The following is a 21,354-nucleotide window of genomic DNA, read 5'->3' as shown; positions in this document are numbered from 1 at the left end:
AGCGACTTGTAGAAACGACCCTGAAGGCGGCTACTAGCATTGTAATATCGCATCTTGTCGTGTTGTCATCCTGTCCGGAATACTTGTTCCTTGAGGCGGCCCTTTCTCCGGCGTGACAAAGCTCTTCGCTTGTTCAATCCAGCAGTCGACCTTCCCAAGGACTAGTTGGCAGTTTGAATGGGAGAACGTCTCTTAATAATGATCTGGATGGGAGAGCATCTTCAGCTAGTGATCTGGTTGGGAGAGCGTCTCCTGATACTGATCTGGATGGGAGAGGCAAGCAGCTGTTGGCAATCCGATTTCCTGATGGCACTCTGAACTGGAGGGGCTTGTCTGTGACTGCAGGCAGGATAAAAGGGCATCTTTCCTGACAAAGATTTGAACTGCGAGCATCCCTCAATAGCGATATCTACTTGTGGTAGCGACTGGCACGGTGAAGGAATCCAGGCTGGCACAGTGAAGGAATCCAGTCAGACCTACAGCTGAAGAACTCACAACAAAATGCATATGAATTACTGCCAACGTGTTCTGCTCACTATGTTGCGCATGCGTTGCTCTTATTAGAGCCCATTGTTGCATGCTAATATTTTGGGTACTTGCGCAGCCTACGCTTCACAACATTAACTGTGTTTAATAACTTAAACTTTATTATGACACTCCTTGCAGCCACAACAGATCAGCTCATAACAGGTCTTTGATGTTTCTTGAAGTGTGGTCCAGTGTGGTTCATATAGGTCACCATCTGTCTTGATCCAACCCCAACTACTTGGAGAAGGAAGTACAGGGTCAGGAGTAAGTGCTTGATCCCAGACACAACCACCTTGGAAAGCAACTCACTTGACATACTGCTCCAGACCAGCGTGTATGAGTGGAATTCTCTTTACAAATGCTATTTTCACAAAGAGCTTCTTCCTAGCCTGGTTAACACCAGTGCAGGTGCTTGTTCGGTCATAGATAAGTCAGAACGACAAACCTCTCAATGACATGCTTAGCTTGTTCTAAAATCTCAGTTGATGCATGTGCTAGTTCCAGCAGTGCATTAGTAAGTTCTGGAAATGAATTCCATATAGCCCATGCAGTTTTCTTACCATGTCCAACAAACGCTGACACGGTGTCACATCCAGTTAGTGCATTGAACAGAGGAAGGGCACGTGACTTCTCTGATCCCAGACGAGCTGTAATTTGATGGGCTGCCAAGTATCGGAATTTTTTCCTACTCCAAATGCTACCCAAACTTCATGTTTAGCTGGTAGAGTTTCAGCTACCATAACTGCCAACACCACAACATTTTTATCAACAGTACGTACTAGTATTTGATGATGGCCATGTTGTGCAACATGCAACATTGTGTGACTGTCTGCCTCTTCTATACTGCATGGACCAATTAAATGAGTGTCTTGTTGTGGTACAAAGAATCTGAACCCCAACTAGCTTTTTGTCACTCTCTTTGAATGACTCAACAAGTGCCTTTGAGAGGAAACTAATGAGTTCTTTCTTGTAGAGGTTTACACACAAAAAGTCTTGCCAGTTTCCTGGTATGGGTGCAGATACAGCAACACATTGATGTACTCTTTTTCCTCATTTTTCCCTGGTTGTTGCTTTGAGAGAATCAGCTACATAGCTGTCCCACACCAGATCTAGCTGTGATGCATGTTGAAGTTGTCCTAAGATGAAAGGGAGAATGACCTGCTGAGAATATTGCTCAAACATCTCTGCAGCACCTGGCTTCGGCATCTGTGCGAAATGGCCAATATTGAGCTCTCTATAAACATCTGGGTGTGTTGAGAATTTCAGCCATATCTCTCAAATGCACTGGTATCCAGCAAGCATAGTTCGTGCGGTCTCGAGCAAAGAACCAGGGAACAAGTTCTGTTAAGGCATCTAAATACATGGCAAGGTTGACTTCTCTTAGGGACCGCACGTAAGTTAGAATGCAAACTTCTAGCTCCATTATTGTTGCCCAGTACTGAAGCTGGGGACAATTCTGTTTTCTCTCATCACACCAGGCCTTAAAGTCCATCTGGGTCTGACCGTCTTTTAAGCAGGTAAGACTATAATTTTCATAGGCATGGTGTTGCAGAATATATAAGGCAGCAGCTGTAATTTGGTGAGCCTTTCTTGTGCGCGTAACATGTGATGCTTTGTGCACGGAATAGCCACTCCTGCTGTTGTAATTTCTGCTTGAACCAGTGCTTGTGCCCATCTGCTGCTGTCCAGCCATGTGTTCAACAGCACTCTTTACTACATCCATTGAATGTCTAATCATTGTAACTGTGTGAGCGCTCTCCTGAAATAAGGGGAGTAATGCTGTTGGTGTGATGATTCGATCACATAATTCTTAATGCTCTGCATGATATGCAGCCCATGATATATTCTCCAGCTCAGCATTTTCTTCCAGAATGTACCTTGTGTTTTCTAGCCATCTGTACTCTCCCTCAGCATGTTTCCTATAGTTTAAGAGATAATTATGCTGGTGGTAAAGCAGTCTTTGCTTAATCAGGTTGTATGTATTATTTTGTCACTCATTACTCCAAACTGTTGCATTCTAGACTTGTAGAATTGTGCCATATCAGTGAGTTTGAAAACTGGCAAAATGCTTGCTTCAAAACAAACTTCTTCAATATACATTACAAGCTCAACACGATTCCTGATGCTTCATCATCTTTACTACTTATTTGTTGCTGAGCAGCCTGCACCTTCCTTGCATGGTTGCATAACTGCTAACTTTAGAACTTTCAATAAGAAACAAAACTAAAAACTGCTGAGCTGCACAGTGCTTCAATTAGAAAAGGTACCATGTGCTTTGACAATGTTCTATTTAGAATAGATGCCATGTGTTCTCTATACATGTGATGATTTGTTTGTTTGTTATTGTGTAGTTGCTTACTTATTTATTTGGTTATTGTGTACTGTTGTGGCGAAGTTTTCAGCTGTTGCAACAAGAAATAGTGTTTTTGTAGCAGCCATTTTGTAAGGAGTTGCTATGGCTATCGTGAGTACATTTGTGAGTGCCTCCATATCCAAAAATGATTATTAGGTATTAACCTACATGTGTACCAAATTTGGTGCTTTTATCAAAAAAATTTGCAATAGGCTTGATATGTTGGACTATGCCGCTGCTCTACTACTGTACAGTGTATATACACATAATAATAGTTACTGAAGCATGTACATACATATCTATAATGTCTACTAGTAGTGTTGAAAGTATTCCATCAAAGCATTTCTCACATTTTGTGGTGGTCCAGTAGCTGCATCTCTGGCAACAGTTTCTGGTTGATCATAATCATCTTCCCCATTCTGTACCCATGTATCATTAAAGTGGATTTCACATATGTTGTGAAGTATATAGGCAGCAGTGATGACATAAATTATCGACATTCATGTCATTCCTCTTCATCAAGCGGTGCCATCTTCCCTTGAGTTGACCAAATGCTATTCCAACAATGATCCGTGCCCTGCGCACTATAATTGTAATTTCTTTGGTTGCTGGTCAAATCTGTATTGTGAGCAAAGAGCTTCATTAGCCATAACTTTAAAGGGTAGGTTGAGTCACCAATCGTGTATAATGGAATACTAACTCCAGATACAGTAATGGTGTTGTTAGGCAAGATATGGTGGTGTTTAATCGGTGGAAAGAACAAACATTCTTGCATCATGGACACTTCCTGGCCATCCTATACACACATCTAAGAAACGGTAATTGGCATCGACAACTCCTTTTATTAACATTGAATACCAACCCTTTCTTGTAATAGTCCATGTGCAAATAATTTGGTGCAGAAATTGGTATGTGACAGACATCAATAGCTCCAACACACTGAGGGACACCCCATTTTGTTTTGAACTCATCCACAACACTAGTCATGCAATTACCAGTGGGGAATTTAATGTACTCCTTCAATAATACATCCACCACAGAACGGCATGTTTCATGTACTATTTCACACACGGTTGAACGTGCAATGCCAAACAAGTGGGCAATTGTGCGATATTCAGTTGGAGTTACCAAGCACCAAAGAGTAACAGCAACTCGCCATTCAACAGATAGACACTTTCTCGTCACTGTGTCAGTTCTTACCAATGCTGGAGATAACTTGCTGCAAATGTACACGAATGTTTCTTTAGACATCCAGAAGTTTTCTAGCCAGTCTTGTTGTGTGAATGTTCTCAATACAACATTATTCTACCACAAATCAGATCTATTAAAGACCAAATACTGAGAGTTGATTATAGCAGATAACTTTTTGTTACTGTAATATTCATGTATGGCATAGCTGTATGCATGCAGTTGTGTGTGTCTTAATTGAATAAAGACAATGACTAAATATATGAATGCAAGATATAGGGAATAACATCATGTAGACTATACAGCAAATTACCTTGGGGAAGAACCCCAAAATGTCGCTCAACTGGAAAGGAACACACTCGAGTGGCTATAGCCATGTCTAAAATTCTTCTTTGTCTTGTCAGTCGCCTTTTCAGAGCCACAGTTCGCAGTTGTGCTTTCTTAAGTCTGCGACACTGTCTTTCAGAGGAAAACCAGTGAAGTACAATAGCTGCTTCCATTTTTGGTAAGCGCACTAATCATAATTGTGATAGTGCTTAATTACGCGCTTGTTACAAACTACTCATGAAGTGTGTGACATAGTTATGGTCCTGAGGCACAAACAGAGTTTGTAAACAATGTGACTGCAAAACCCAATCCTTATCTATGTAGTGAACAGTAACAGCTAAATACGGCTCCATCTTCCCTGATGACCACATGTCAGTGGTGATAGAGTAGTATTCTAGGCTCTTCATAGATTCTGAAATCTAATCACGCGTTGCAGTGTACAAAGATGGCAGTGCTGTCTTTGAGAAATATTTCCTTGAACGCAATGTGTAACATGATCAATCTTGTGTATTATTTCTACAAAACCAGGCCGTTCCACTATACTTCCAGGTATCATCTTCTTAGCCATGAACCTTGTCACTGAGTTAGTTATCTGCTGCCATCACTTGCTACTTTGTAGGTAAGGCTGTGTATGCTCAACCGCTTGTGAAAGGGTTACTTGTTTTGCCTTTGGTTTATCGTCATTAATGATAGCCTTTTCATTTGATTTAGCTTTTCTCGCTGTTGTAATAACACTGTGCTCTTTTGGGTGATTGTTCCTCAGGTTACTGACCAAGTTTGAAGTGTTACCACCATGAGCAAGAACATATTTCTTACACACCCTACAAATAACCTTATCGCTGTCTGTTCCTTCTTTCTCTAACCCGAAGAATGTCCATACTTGTGAAGTCGTTCCTTTCTTTTTGATAAGTTGTGGCTCTTGTTTGCCACTAGGCTCCACTCTCTGTCATTTGCATCAACAAAAACACATGTGATCACCTATTGCCAAAAAAACAATGAATACCACACATTTTATTGGTGCTGGTTTGGTGGTATTACAAAAACAAGGCGGTATCAATACTGGCAGCAACTAAATACTGTAAATTACTACAAATACCAGTATATTGCCCAGCTCTAGTGATGACTTAGCTCATGTGCCAGTGCACTGTGCTACCAGCTCATGGCCATCAGCTGCTTGCATGCAGTCATAGTGAGTGTAATGTAGGCTTCCTTGCTAGTGGGTGCAACTTGACACATTTGATGTGTTGCTGTATCCAGATAGTTAGGGCTGTTCTTGACCTCCACCAACTTATTTCTGTCCAAGACTACTAACCTGTCAGTGAATTGGCATACATGTTGACTAGAAGTGTTCCAGAAGGAAACTGGCTAGCACAACCCAGTCTGAACTGTCCAAATGTTACTAATCTGATACTGCATGCTAACCATGTCCTGAGCAATCTGACTCTCTATTCATGGTATAAACACATTCTCTATGTGTGACTTCAACATGCCAATGATCTGATGTACAGTAGCTGGCATGGTTGCCATCACAAAATTAATAGCTTAAGTGCTACTGTGTCTTTTTGCCTGAAGTTGTGCTACCAGACTTCAGTAGCTGATATTAACTTGCTTGCTTTGCTTGGTGGTCACCATATCTGCTGTGCGTTGGTCATTTATCTCACCAATTGCAAGCAATAAAGTACTGCTATTGGTATTGTTGGCATGTGACTGCACCACTGTGCTATATACGTACAAGTACCTGCTACATTTGAAGCCAATGATGCTATCATGTGTAGTTGTTATATTTGTATCACTTTTGTGTCCCTGTGCTGTATATTCCTGATATAGTTGGAAGGTTGATGCAGTCCTGTACTTGTACCACAGCTGACTGTATCTGATATTTACTACCGATAGCCTCTGACTGTCTAAGAAGCAGATGCCAACATAGCTGTCATGTCATTCAGTCTAGTCCGATAACTGTGTTCTCTATGTAACTGTTATATCTACTGTAATTGATGTATAGTTGATATGCAACTGTACTGAACTATGTTACCATCGCACATGATGCAGTCAGGTGCTATTAATGTAGCTGATGAAGAGCAGTAGCAAGGAATGAAATGGACAGGAACTAGGCCTTTATAATTTGTGTGAATGAAGAGGTAGAAAAGACTGCCTTAGAGTATGTGGTTGTACATGCTGAGTATGTGAAATTTTGCAATTAGGGGGTTTGGAGCATATATCCTTAGTAAAACAATATTTTAGCAATTTAGCTCATCGAATTGAGTTTGGAAAGAAAATCAGCGGTCTAAGTTGTACAGTGGTTAACTGAAACTATGGCCAACTGCTGTGTTAATAATTATTAAGATTGTCTGGTGCTATTAGACTGTATCTCTTGACGTCAACTGGTTCAACCAAAAACTGATCACTTGCTACAGCCCTGTGATGTGCAATTGTACTGCAGTACTGACCTGGTTGTCTCACCCACTGTAGCTGATACAGTCAGGAGCTAGATTCACAACTGCCCTGTGCTACCAATATAGCTGTCTGACGGTATAGGTGCTAGTGATATAACTGATTTGACTGCATTATGCTACTAATGTAGCTGACATGGTCAGGAGTAACAAATTGACGGTATAGTCCTGGCTGTTCATTTGCAACTATGTTATCAATATTTGACTGTACTGTTAAAGCTGCTGTCACCGCACATGAATTACAGTCAAGTGGTAACAACCATCTGATGTGTGAGCACACTGCAAGATAACCAGCTGTCCCATCTTCTGCAGTCAAATGTGCTGATATACCTACTGTACATTGTTGGGTGACTGTAAAGTGCTATTACATCGGCTGCTGCTAATGCAGTCAGGTCATGGTATATGATGTGCCACTATAGTGATGACTTTTGTCACCTCTGCTGCAAATTATGTAGTCCAGTGCTAGCACCATAGCTGATGTGCAGCTGTAGCTACAGTGGAATGATGTCGCTGTCCCTTTTTCTACAACTAATGTAATCAGATGCTAACTGTATGCAGTGCTGCTGACGTAGCTGTCACCTCTACAGGCTCTACTACAACCAGATTCTAACAATATAGCTGACATGTGATTGTACGATGTTACCAACACACCCGTAGTATGCATTGTACAATAATATTAATGATATACATACACACACTGTGTTGAACCACTGATGTAGTTATTGTGGTTGATGTGGTCTTGTGCTATACTGATGGAGCTGATGTGATTGACAAGTAGTTACATTTATTGTGATTGATAGTCAAGTGCTACTGATGTAGCGCAAGTGTGACTATATTAAGCCATGAACATAGCTATCACACTAATATTTTACTGCCAATGCAGCCAGGTGGTATTGTAGCAACCATAGGCAGTGGAGATGGGGGGAGGAGGGCCATGGCCCCCCTACGTTTATGGGACACTGTTTGTAAGACAGATCAAGATACTCTAATATGACAGTCAGGATCTGGATACTCTAATAGAGCAGTCATGGTATAATTCAGAGAAGCAGTGTAGCAAGCTACTTAGCTACGTATGTGTAGTTATAAATAAGGAGATATAATTGGTGGAGAGCAGCTATTACCAGCAGGCAGTGACTTTTTTGTTTTCACCTTACAACTAGCTTGGCCCCCTCGCTCTTTGGCCTGCTCCACCGCCCCTGACAGCAACCAACTTAGTAAAATGTGTCACAGAACTGTGCTGCCAGCACAGCTGTCATGTTTACTGTAATTGAGATAGTCAAGTGTTATCCTATAGCTTATGTGTGACTACCGAATTACCAATGTAGCTGTCACATTTACTGCATCTGATGTAGTGAAGTGCTATACTGACATAGCTGATGTGTGACTACTGTGCTACCAGTATATATGTAGTAGTTGTAACATGGGCACTTGTGATTTGCCTGAAATATACACACTCGCACTCATGCTGCGCCCTCGTGCTTGTGTGTATATTTCAGGCAAATCACAAGTGCCCATGTTACAACTAATATATTCCACATGGGTGACTCACCTGCAAGTGTACATGGAAACTGCAGGAATGCTTTGCGAGTGTATTTATATGGGACCATGTGAATTTCAATTGTGGATAACGTCGTAAGAGCAACAACAAGGCGCTGCTGAGAGGCCTAACGTAAGTGTGTCATCACGAGCATGCAGATCGCTTCGATTGTGGGTACGCAATTAAATACAGGAAGCCCAAATACGAGCTGAACAGCTCATAATGAAGCTTAAGTGCACTATAAAGTACTTACTATACTAGCCATGAATAAACTAATGCAGTGAATATGTTTACAGTGCTATAATGGCCTAGCTAATTAAGCGCCATGCCCAGTCACTACGTGTTTGTGACATCGCGCCAGGTGTCAAAACAGCAATGTAAAGACGATTCAACAGCACTGAAGTACTTACTTTACTAGCCATGAATAAACTAAAGCAGTGAAAATACTATTAACACTAATGGCCAAATCAATTAAGTGCTACACTCAGTGTCTGGACATCGCCACTTGACTATTGAATGCAACATGTTCAATATAAACAAACCTGTGACCTTCTTCATTCAGTAAAACAATGAACTATCTTCGTCCCCAAGTCCATGATCACTTTACAAAAATTAAAATCCACTATCGATCCTGTTAAGTGTCGCTATATTAAAGGAGAGGAGATCACACAGTTTCATCAAAGAAATCAAATGATTTCTGAGAATGTTTGGAATGCATTAATGAGAATAGGAGGTAGTATATACCAGTTATATCCCTTAGGAGGAATATAACTTGCATATACTACCTCCTATTCTCGTTAATGCATTCCTGAGCACTGATAGCAGTGCTATTATACCACTTATACACCTTCTCTTCCCTTTGAAGTGAGGTGTGAAAGTGGTATATGTATATATAATTCGACTTACCTGTCACACATTTATTGTGGGTGATGCAACCAGATACTACTATTGACATAGTGATCTGGTACTGTGCTACCAATGTATGTAGCTGCTACATTTACTGCAATTGATGCAGTCAGGTGTACCGGCATGGCTGATGTGTGATTATACTGAACCCCCAATATAATTTACCTGTCATATTAATTTACTACCTACCATTAATGCAATCAAGTGCTATGGATATATAGCTGATGTTTGGCTGTACTGAAAAACTGACCTAGCTGAAGTTGGTGTTACTGATGAGGCTGATGCGTGACTGTATTGTGCAGCTGCAGACTGCAATTGATGTATATATAGTCAGATTCTACCCGACATAACTGATGTGTGACTACTGAAACCATGGTACCTTTCTGTGACTGATTCTGTGACCATGGCCAGTCACAGCCAGTTTGACTATTGACATGACATGACCCCTGAATGATACCAACATATACTCATGTTTGTGTGCTGCCAACATAGGTCATGTTTGTGTGCTACTAATGTAGCTCATGTTAAGTGTTACTGATGTACATAGCTCACGTTTGAGTGCTACCAACATATTATATAGCTCATGTTATGTGCAATTGATGCTGCTCAACTTAAGTGCTATATAATGATTAGCTCATGTTTGGGTGCTACCAACATAGCTCATGTTATGTGCAACAAATGTAGCTCATATTGAGTGCTACTGATGTAGGTCATGATCACGTTTGAGTGTTACTGCCATATATAGCTCATACTATTGACATAGCTCATGCTTGTGTGCTATAATATACTAATGTAGCTCATTTTAAGTGCCACCAGTGTAGCTCATATTTAGTGCTACTGATGGCCAAGGAGGCCATGGTCTCCCCACTTTTATGGGACATTGTTTGCAAGAAAAGATCCAGATACTCTAATAGAGCAGTCACAGTATTCAGAGAAGTGGTGTAGCAAGCTACTTAGCTATGTATGTGTAGTTATAGGAGATATAGTTGGTGGAGGGCAGCTATTGTCAGCAGGTAGTTACTAGAACTCTCAGTTTCGATTAATTTATTAGTCGATTAATCATAGATTACTAAATCAATTAAATTGATTAATCTATAGTTAGACTCTTTTTGTGGTGAATTTGGTGGATTTTGGAGGTGTCTAAGTTACTTAGAACCTTTTCATGTTTACTTAGACCCTTTTCATGTTTATTTCGCGCACCTGCACTGGTAGCGTTGGCAACGCATCGCCACCTGAAAATTAATTTTAAACCCGTAGCTGTTGTTACGGGTGGAGTAATGGCTTGTTTCTACTAATGAATGTTACATTTCTCTGTTACAAGCAGCTGTCAACAATGTTAAGGTACAACAACTACATAAAGGGTCTAAAAAACTTCCTCACTCAGGTGCCACGACACAGAGCCTGAGGATTACTAAAGTACTTAGACCCCTGTGGTTTGAAGTCTAACTATTACATAGTAAACACCATGTATACAGCATCAGCTACACTTAATCAATACTATACACAGTATAGTAATGGTAGTGTACATACCACCCAGAATAACATTATAGTGAAAAGGAAAGTTGAAGAAATGGCAGCAGTGGTACTAGAGCTATAAAGAACAACAATACCTGGATACCTATGGTGGTGTGGCCTCTTTTGCACAACCCAGATAATAAGGTACCACAAATATTTTAATACATGCTCCCTTGTCCGGATTACTCCGCGTTTTGATTAGTTATCAAGATGGCAGCTATGCACAGATTTATTTATTAGTTTATTTTTCCTGTGGTGCAGTTCTTTATTCTTAAAGTATAACAGCTACTGTTTCCAGAAGACTCGGTAAAGAATATTCTAACACTAATAGCAGTACTTACATGCACTGTTCTATGGCTTCTCGTAACTTAGCGCTTTATGGTATAGTATGGAGAGGCTTCCTATTTGTTGTAGTGGCTTTTCATGTAGAATTTTATTGATGACATGTGTATACTACGCAATTAATCGATTACAAAATTAAAAAAATTGATTATATATTTTCATCGATTAATCAATATTATTGATTAATTGTGCGAGCCCTAGTAGTTACAGTTACCTCTTTTTTTTTTCGGTCTTTAGGTTACAGCTGCCCCTCACTCTTTGGCATGCTCCACTACCCCTGCTACTGATGTAGCTCATGTTTGAGTGCTCCCTATATGTGACTGGATCTCTGAAAACCTGACACAATCGCACATTTTTGAATTCCTGTTTATTAAATACTTATTATTTACTTAGCCAAGTGTACCCTCTGGCAAAGTTTCAGCCTCATATGCCAATAACTTTCAGAGTTACAGCCCTACAAAATAGCAACAACAGAAAAATCTATTTGTACAGCAAGTATAGGGAAAATAAATTACAGGTGCTTACTAAAATGGTTGTACCTTACAAACGAATTGATGTATGGAGCTGAAATTTTCACCATCGTGTTCGCCATGAATAGGGAAATCATTTACTGGGTAAGTTTGTCCTTTTATCAGCTTTCTTCATTACATACAAAGGCAAACTTCATGAAGAATAATCAATCATGTATGAACGCTTCAACATTATGTAAACAAACACTCATAACTTGCACATATTTGGGTATACTGCAATGAAACAAAGACGTTCAAACTCCTCTTGCATTCTTCATGGACTTACCAGTGTACTCCTTTGTGTCCCATTTATCTTTGCTGACTGCAAAAGGTGACAGTTTGGCCATATTTTTCATAGTAGCTACTTTAATTGCAGAGGTGCTTTTTGAACAGTTCTTGATTCGTACTATTGTGTAACGGGTTGAACGTAGCCGACAATGAAGGATAATTTCAGATAATAATTGACAGCTGGGGTGCACGACACCATTTCAACAGTCATAATAATTTCATTTTACAAGAAAAAATTAACAAACAAGTGTACAAAAAATTGGTATTTTCAACTAGAGTAGGGACCATAGCACATCAATAAAGGGTACTGAAACAAGCTGGAGTAGTGTATGATATTAAATCACAGTAAAACAATAAGAAGTGTTATATCCCTACTGTGCATTTCCATTATGGTCCATTATGGTAATCTATTACAAAAATTAAGTTAGTACAAGTTTAAAATCTGCAAGGGATAGGCTATTAATGCTATTGATTTGGAGACTGTTCCATTCAGGTATCGTTCTGGGGAATAAGGAGAATTTGTAAGTATCACAAGAGGTTTGAATGTGGTAAAATTTACAAGGATGATTTGATCTAGTTGATGTCAGTCTTGTGGGTGTGAGGGTAAATATTATTCAGGTATAAATTGAAGACAATTTACAACTTTAAATAGTAGGACCAATCTAAGATATTTACAATGATTTGGAGTGTTGGCCATTTCAAATCATTTAGCATCACAGTTACACTGTCCAAATTATTATTCCATGGTTTATTGAGAATAAGTCTTGCTGCTCTGCATTGCACTGATTCTAGTTTGTTGATGTACGTCTGTTTGATGGTGAGGGTCCCAAATAGTAGCACATGCAATATTCAAGTAGTGGAAGCACTAGTTGTTTGTATGCTTGTTCTTTCAAGTAAGTAGGGTGGGTTCTTAGATTTCTTCTCAGTCTGGTGATACCACCCAGCGTGGTGAAGGGGTTGCTATTGTGCTGGATCCCTTGATGGCACAAACGTGGATTGATTCAGGAGGGACTTGGTCTGCCATTAACTCAAGAATTGTATCTGCTTGTTTACAACTGTGTCTAAGTGATTCTAACGAATTCAATGTTACCATCATTAATGTTTATGTCCCAACCCATTGGGAACCTGTTTAGATAAAGGATAAGTTCTTTGATGATCTGCAGGCTGCGATCAGCTCAGCACCCCCTGATGATCTTTTACTAGTGATAGGAGACTTTAATGCAAGAGTTGGATTTGGAGAAGACACGGATCCATGATGGTTGGGAGTAAGGGATATGTTTGGAGTTGGTAAGTTGAATGAAACTGGAGAGCACCTGCTTAGCTTCTTTGCAATGAATGAGCTTTATGTAATGAACGCAATGTTTGCGAAGAAGAGGATCCATCAGTGTACTTGGCAACATCCAGGAACCAAGGTGTGGCATTGTATTGATTATGTATTGATGTGCCACTCAAGACGACGGTTTTGCACTGATGTTACAGACTTATAATGAGATGTTAAGGAATGGTGGTAGGAAGCAACCTGACTGTTTTTGTTGCTGCAGAGAGTTCCCTCAAACCAATGATTTCTAATCGTAATGAACTGTTCTCCTGTTGGTTGCTGTCTGGAAGTAAGGTTGATTGGCAAAGGTACCGTATATGACCATATACAAGCCCGGGCGTTTATTTCCTACAAATCATTTTTGACCCGGCGTTTAAATGAGACCGGCGTTAATTTGGACCCAGCATTTATTTCTTACTAGCCACTTGTTGAGAATGACAGGTACCAGTACAATTACCTATGAAATACAAAATCCATAGCCCATCACATACATAAAACTATTTGGACTCCTCTGCTGGGGGAAACATTGGAAGTCGGGTGGAAAGGTGACAGTGACCACGATAAATATGCTATGGCCATCACCAGAAGAGAAGGCATAATCGAACATCATAAGACTGGTGACGAGACATTACTGTATAGTTAGCAGCTGACACGAGTTTAGAACTCCGGTATTTATTTCAGTGCATGTCATTAGCACCCTGGCGTTTATTATGACAGTCCCCTAGCTCTACCCGGCGTATATTTGAGCCTCTGCGTGTATTTGAGCCCGGCTTTAATACGGTCATATACGGTAACTGTCTCAGAAGCAGTGTGTTGCTAGTGCTGTGAGATCTAGTAAGAGTAATTGGCTCTAGGAAAAGGTACAGTCAATCCAAGATGCTTTACTTCAGGGTAGACCTAGTGTGGTGTGGCAGGATATTAGTGCTATCCATGAATGCAGGGCTGGTCTTCAGCCAGTACAGTGTTCTGCTATTAAGAAGAGGGATGGGGAACTGTGTGTTGGACTTGAAGAGACTTTGAGTAGATGGAGAGAACACTTTGAAGGGGTCCATTTCTTGGCCGCCACCTTTGATCTCACATCTTTTTTCACCCTGGCTTTTTTGTAGGCCGCACCCTTTTTTTACAGCTTGGCTGTTTTTGATTAGATAAAACTGTGGGTTGCTAACAAATTTTCATTGATAAGTACAAGCTATTATCTCATTCACCCCCATTGCACTGTTACAGTATAATACAGTACAGTAGTTAATGTCACTGAAGGCTTAACTTGGAAAAGGTGTACTGTATATTGTATAGAAACTACACAGCTGTAACACTCTTTCAGGCACATAACACATCACTGCACAAATGTAGGTACAAAACTCAAAATATATCATATACAATGGAACTTAAAAACTCAAAATATATCATATACAATGGCGGATCCAGGATAGCCCCAAATGCCCTTCCTCCCTTTGTGGAGGAGACACACTTCTTTTGATTGAAATACTAAACCTTAATCAATTTATAAAAATAAAATGTACACATTTTTACCATTTATTGCAAGCTTACCTAAAACAAAAGTCTATAAGCACCTGTCAAACTGTCACCCAGCACCTTTGTGCATACTAAGCACCTCTAAAATAATTGTTGTGTTGCTGGATTGTAGCCTTTAAAACAGCTTTTAGGACTTCACAAAGCCCAAAAATAAGCAGTGATACAATACTATGAGGTGATTATTTGCTGCTTCAAATATACAAGAGAATCTGCTGTCCCCAACTACTTACAACGTAGTCTGTTTGTGCCCCTCCCTTTGCCATCTCCTGGATCCTCCCCTGATATAGTGGGATTTTCTTGTGGACAAATTTGTGTGCAAATGTAAAACCATACGATACTTAATCTCATAAGGTGACTAATTCATTACTAAACACCTCTTACAAATTAATTACTAGTTATATATAATAAGTGTTCACTACTAAATGAAAAGTCTGAAAATAGACACGTTTCCTTATAACCATGTCAGTGGCGGTGGAAGGGGGCTACAGGGACTAAAGCCCCCCACTTTCAAAAAGCAGGGGCAGAGCCCCTCAAACAAATGTGGTTTATGGCATCATAAGACATATCATGTGATCAACACCGTATACGCTTGTCAGCATGCTTACAGGGTCACTGTAACAATTAATAGCTCAAGTATTTAATGCTGAATTATAGCAATGCTTACTTGCTATAATTATGACTATTTATCTAGCATCACTGTGATTAAGATTAGTGGCTAAAACTGCCTCCAGATTCAATTTCATAGTACTTAATTTTTCAAAAATGTTCTAAGGGGCATGCCCCCAGATCCCCCTAGAAGGAGAGCATGCTCTGAGTGCACTTTGCTCACTGCATTTATAGATTTGTAGCCACAATAGCTATACTCAGCCCCCCAAACTTTTCATACCTTCCTCCGCCACTGCATGTATGTGAATTTATACAGGCTACTGAAGTTCAAGATAATGTCACAATGTTAACTACTGACAACTCAATCAAGGTGAATTGTCACAAATTCAACAAAAAAGGTGAATTTGGTGCCACCTGCTCTTAGCACCAAATTCATCTGAATTGTCAATATTAAAATTTTTGTTATTAACATGCCATCACAGGAATTCCTTGGCCTCTTCCTTTGATTTCACATCTTTTTCATCTTGGGGCTGCACCCTTTTTTACAGCTTGGTTGTTTGGTATAGATTACATAATACACGTCTTATACTACAACACTTCATCTTGATGATGTCTGTATGTGTGTAGGTCCTGAAGGAGGTGATCAGATACAAAAGGTCACTGATAATATGAAGGCAAGGTACCGGCGTAAAGGATTGGTGAAATCTTCAGCAGAACAGGACTCATGGCCTCCGTTTCATGCTAAATCCTTCACCACCTTAGCCTTGTTACATCAGAAAAGATTTCAGTTACAAACTAAAGAAGACAAAACAATAGCAGATTGGACACGCATTAAGGGAGAAATACACAAAATTCCTGAACTAGCATCATCAATTATACTGGACAATATCCATCAAATATTCACTCCTATCACTTCAAATGATCAATGTCCCATTAGTATCCTAATAGAGGGTCACCCTGGAATTGGGAAGACAACATTGGCTAAGGAGATCTGTTTACAGTGGGCTAACAATAAACTGCTCACATCAGATAAACTGCTACTACTTCTGATGTTAAGGGACCCCAATGTACAGAAGATCACTAGCACAGAAGAGCTGGTGAAATATACACTACCTGCATATCAGGTACAACTTGTTTTGAGTTACTTACACAGCAGTAATGGAGTTGGAGTGACCTTCATTATTGATGGATTTGATGAACTCAGTAATGAACTACGCCACACATCCTTCTTTAGGAAACTCATTGAAGGGGACAGTCTACCCAATGCACGAGTAGTGGTGACATCAAGACCATCTGCTTCAGCTTGTCTACATCAACATGTAGACAGAAGAATAGAAGTTCTTGGATTTGAGAAATTTAGCAAGGAACAATACATTAATGATGCTTTGAGGACTTCTCCTTCTAAGCTACAAACAGTAAAGAGACATTTTCAACAGTATCCCAACATTGATGCAATATGTTACATACCATTAAACATGGCAATCATAGTATTCCTGTGTCTGCTAGGATCCCTGCCACCAACTGCCACTGAAATGTTTGCAAGTTTCATTCTGCACACAGTCTATCGTCATCTTAAGAGGACAGGGAAGATTGGTGAGGATGAATACATCAACAAAATGAAACACTTACCACAGCTAGTCCAACAAGTACTACATCAACTACAGAAAGTTGCATTTGATGGTCTTGTAGAGGACAAAATAGTATTCACAATGGATGACTTACCTGACATGTGCAGGGATGATCCCACTTGTTATGGACTATTACAATCTGTTGAATGTTATTATTCAGATGAAGTCGGTACTCCAACCAAATCCTTCAACTTCCTACACTTGGGAATACAAGAATATTTTGCTGCGAAATATGTAGCAACCTTACCATTGGAGGAGGTGTACAAACTTCTAAAGCAATCATTCTTTGTTACCAATAATGATGTCCAGCTCTCTAACATGTGGATCATGTATTTCGGCATAACAAATGGACAGTGTTCTGCTTTGAGATTTTACTTGTTAAAATATTCTGAATATGACATACAGCATAAATATCATAATGACTATACTATACAGCATAAATATCATAATGACTATACTATTTCAGAAGATATCTTGAAGGATGCAATAAAAATAGTCTACTTGTTTCAGTGTTTTCAGGAAGCTCAAGATGATAAAAGTTGTGACATTCTCTCAAAGTCATTTAACACTGAGATCAATTTTAGCAATCACATCCTTCTACCATATCAGGTAGTATCCGTGGGATTTTTTCTGGTAAAGTCACATAAGAAATGGAATAAACTAAATTTAGATGGTTGTCACATTGGAGATAATGGCATCAACTCGCTACACCATTACCTTTGTGGAAATAAAGTAGAGAAACAAGAAATTACTGCAATCAACTTTTCAGAAAATGATCTCACTGCTGTATCAGTGCCTCTCGTTGCTGATATCCTCACTCATCTTCAGCCACATAGTGTACTGTTGAGTCTTAATAATATTGCTAATGTGAGGGACATCTCAACTGTTGTGGTTAGTGCCACAACAATCAAAGCATTAGACTTGGATAGTAATTATCTGACTGTATCAGAGGCACCTGCACTCTCTGATATGATGAACTGTTTAGAAAAGTTAAACTTGAGATATAATGAGCTTGAAGATGATGGAGCAGTAGTAATGTCACAAGGATTAGTAAAAACAAACACACTGAGAGTACTGAACATCAGCAGTAACAACATTACAGCTATAGGGGCTACAGCAATTGCTAACAGTTTAAGACAGAATTCCTCACTGGAGGTACTGGACATAGGAAATAATGCTTTAGGTGATGGTGGTGCCATAGCATTTGCTGAAACCATTACAGAAAACAAGACACTAAAAGAACTGTTGCTATATGGTGATGATACTTTGGATGAAGATTCAGTAAAGATAATTACTGATAGTCTACACCTTAACAATACACTTACTAAACTGGAACTTCCTTCAAGATTATGGAAAATTGATCATGTGAAAAGGGAAGTTGAGAAGATTAACAATAGAAGGAGTACACGTAATGTACAGGAATTAAAAGGTAATCAATATATTGCAATTAGTACTCCTGCATATATTACAGAAATGTGACATAGCTTGTCTGTAGAAATAACGTTATGATCATAATAGTGTTTGTGTACAGTAGTCCTGCATGGTGTGTGTATGTTGACTGCTATCCAAATACAGTAAAAGCTTATTTGTTCACCAAGTACACTTACTTGTGTGTCCTGTGTATGTACTTTAAATGAACGACCAAAAATAAACATAAGTAGTCTTGAGCTGGCTACTAGCCAAGAGGGTTTCATTAATGAACAAAGAAATTTCAATTCCAAACTACAGTTTCTTTACTTTGCTTTGTTTATCTGCATTTGAAAAGGAATCGAGACACATGGTAATGTGTTGTGTGTTCCAAAAGCCAGTACATTATACACCTATGTGTTATTACAGGTTTTGGCAATTGAATTCATCACTTTAGCATTGGAATTCATTGCGTTGGCACAAGAGTTTGTCATAATTTAAGAAAACAACTGCTCATCACAAAGTGCATCGTTTTTGCCATGGAGAGTTACACTTGAGACACTAGAAGGTAATTGAAACTGGGTGTACATGAAGCTGATAGCTGCCTGGCAAGTTAATTAGCTTGTTTGTGAGTGACCATGCCTATCATTAATGGCAAAGCACAGTTGTGAATGTTGCTGAAGAAGTTGTAGAAGAATTATCACTTTAAAAAGAGTTTTTTATGACAGTTGTACCTGAAAAAGGTCTTGTAGCAACTGCTACATCTTGTTTTCGTGTTTTCCCCAGTTGCCAATCTTGTTAGGAACGAATTCTAATGCTAAAGTGACAAATTCAATTGCCAATGTGATGAACTCAACCACCAAAGTAATGAATTCAATTGCCAAAACCTGTAACAGGAAGGACAATACAGATACAGTGGATCCTCACTAATCTGCCAGAATTGAATGCTTGCTACATATATAAAACAGTGGAAGTGACTGTTCTATTAGAGTAATTGAACTAGGCTGTGTACAGTATTATTAGCAATGAGGCTTACTAGTCTAAACAAATTCGTAATCTGAACAGTCAATTTGAGAACAAAGCTGTTCATATTAGTGAGTATTCATTGTAACATGATTTTTACACATGCTGTCACCATAGGTGGTGGAAAGGGGGGGGCTAGGGGGCTAAAGCCCCCCCTCAGAATGATATCACACCGAAATTATTTTTCTTGGAGTGGGGCTGAAAACCGTGATAAAGATCGAGATACTCTAATAGAGCAGTCACTCTAATAAAGTAGTCAGTGTGTAGCGAGCTATGAAAGGATTTTTATGTAGTTTATCAGCTAGAAATGGTAGCTGGTGAGGTGAAAAGCTCTTGTCAGTTGGTTGTGACCTTTTTTTTTTCTTTTTTTTTTTTTTTTTTTTGGTCTCACCTTACCAAACTATAGAAATAAGTCTGGGTCAGCCCAGCCCCCCCTCATATCAACTACTTCCTCCGCCGCTGGCTGTCACCAGAATATTAAGCTGTGGGGGAGAGGCAAAGTAAATTGCTTCGGATTCTAGGGGGTCTGGGGGTATGCTCCCCCAGGATAATTTTGTAAATTTAGGCGTAAATATACTCAATTTTGGTGAAATTTTACTGTGATGCTCTTGAATTTTGACCATTCAATTATACAACTTTGGGATCAATTAAACCTTTCCATTTCTCAAGTCTTTAGGTATAAACCTGGGGAGGGGGACAATAGCTAACCCAAAGTCCGCGGGAGTGGAATAATATGGTGGAGTACAGCGAATGATATCTGAATCTGGTGCAAAATTACAAGAATGTTTGGTGGAAATTGTTTAACTGTGTTTACTCCAAGCGTTGGTCTAATGTGTTAGGGCTAATAGAGCTTCTGTTTGTCTTCCACTCTCCAACGGCCATCTGAAAAGAATCTTTTTTCAGCTAAAACTGATCAAGACTAATCACTGCACCAACTTGTCTGAGAACAGGCTTGACCCGCTAGTGAGGATTAATGTTGAAGCTCCATCATTGGAGTAGGGATCCTCACAAAAATGATGTGAGCCATCCAAAATTCTAGAAACATTTAACGCAATGAAAAATCACTTTTATGGAATAATATTAGTCCATCTAACATAAATACAGCATTAAAAACAAGAAAACTACTTACTGGCAGCTGAATATAGAATTTTTTTAAATCACTAAAACTCGAATTTTTGCCTGCCTGCCTGCCTGCCCGCCCGCCCGCCTGCCTGCCTGACCACAATTGCAAGGCTGGAGGCCAAACAATGCAGTGCATGGCTACCACAATAACAAACTCACCAATAGGATGTGCCTTTTGGGGTTCTGAAGAGTGAGTGCCCTCTGCATGTTGTCTTTTATCTTCAATCAGGCTGGTCTTCACCCTTCTGCATACAATGAAACCATATTGAGGCATTAATTTTCCCTCTCAACACTTTCCTTGAGCAGCATATTTAGATGCCGCTAACTTATTGAAGCTCTTACGCTTTGCAGATACCTGCAACTTCAGTATAGGTTCAATACCACTTGATCTGGTTGATTAATCATTATATATGATCAAGCACTGAGATTACACCTCTTAACCATCTATTTACCTGATCACGATGACATATCCCGTTAGTATTGGCCTAGCTCTGTACAATGAAAATATGAAATAGTGCCACACACCCTGGTAGGTAAAAGCTGACTCAATTACAGCAGTCACCCTAATAGAACACTTATACGTATGTAGCTGTGTGCTATAACAAAAAAAAAAAAAAAAAAAAGTTAAGATGATGATGATATTACAGCATAGCTCAGTGGAAAATCCATACTTTGGCACTAAACAAAATGATTGCCAACATAGGGATTTTTCACTGAGCTATGCTGTAATACCTTCACTACTTTTTATCACTTGGATCCCTACTTCACTTTTAT

General features: G+C 39.4%; 2 protein-coding genes across 2 annotated transcripts in view; both read left to right on the top strand.

Moving 5' to 3' along the window:
* The window catches only part of LOC136252145 (ubiquitin-like modifier-activating enzyme 1), a 571,137-nt gene that overhangs the window by 92,735 nt on the left and 457,048 nt on the right, over positions 1-21,354 (top strand). The window lies entirely within an intron of this gene.
* LOC136252737 (protein NLRC5-like) overlaps positions 13,218-21,354 on the top strand; it is an 84,224-nt gene continuing 76,087 nt past the window's right edge. The window contains exons 1-3 of the mRNA XM_066045305.1: positions 13,218-13,355; positions 14,116-14,281; positions 16,028-18,457. Of these exons, the coding sequence (XP_065901377.1) occupies positions 13,218-13,355; positions 14,116-14,281; positions 16,028-18,457 (2,734 nt within the window). The remainder of the gene's footprint in view (positions 13,356-14,115; positions 14,282-16,027; positions 18,458-21,354) is intronic.

Source organism: Dysidea avara, chromosome 4, assembly GCF_963678975.1.
Source record: "Dysidea avara chromosome 4, odDysAvar1.4, whole genome shotgun sequence".
NCBI classification, from domain to species: Eukaryota; Metazoa; Porifera; class Demospongiae; order Dictyoceratida; family Dysideidae; genus Dysidea; species Dysidea avara.
Note: the sequence above shows the minus strand (reverse complement) of the source record. Positions and strands in the feature narration are given on the sequence as shown.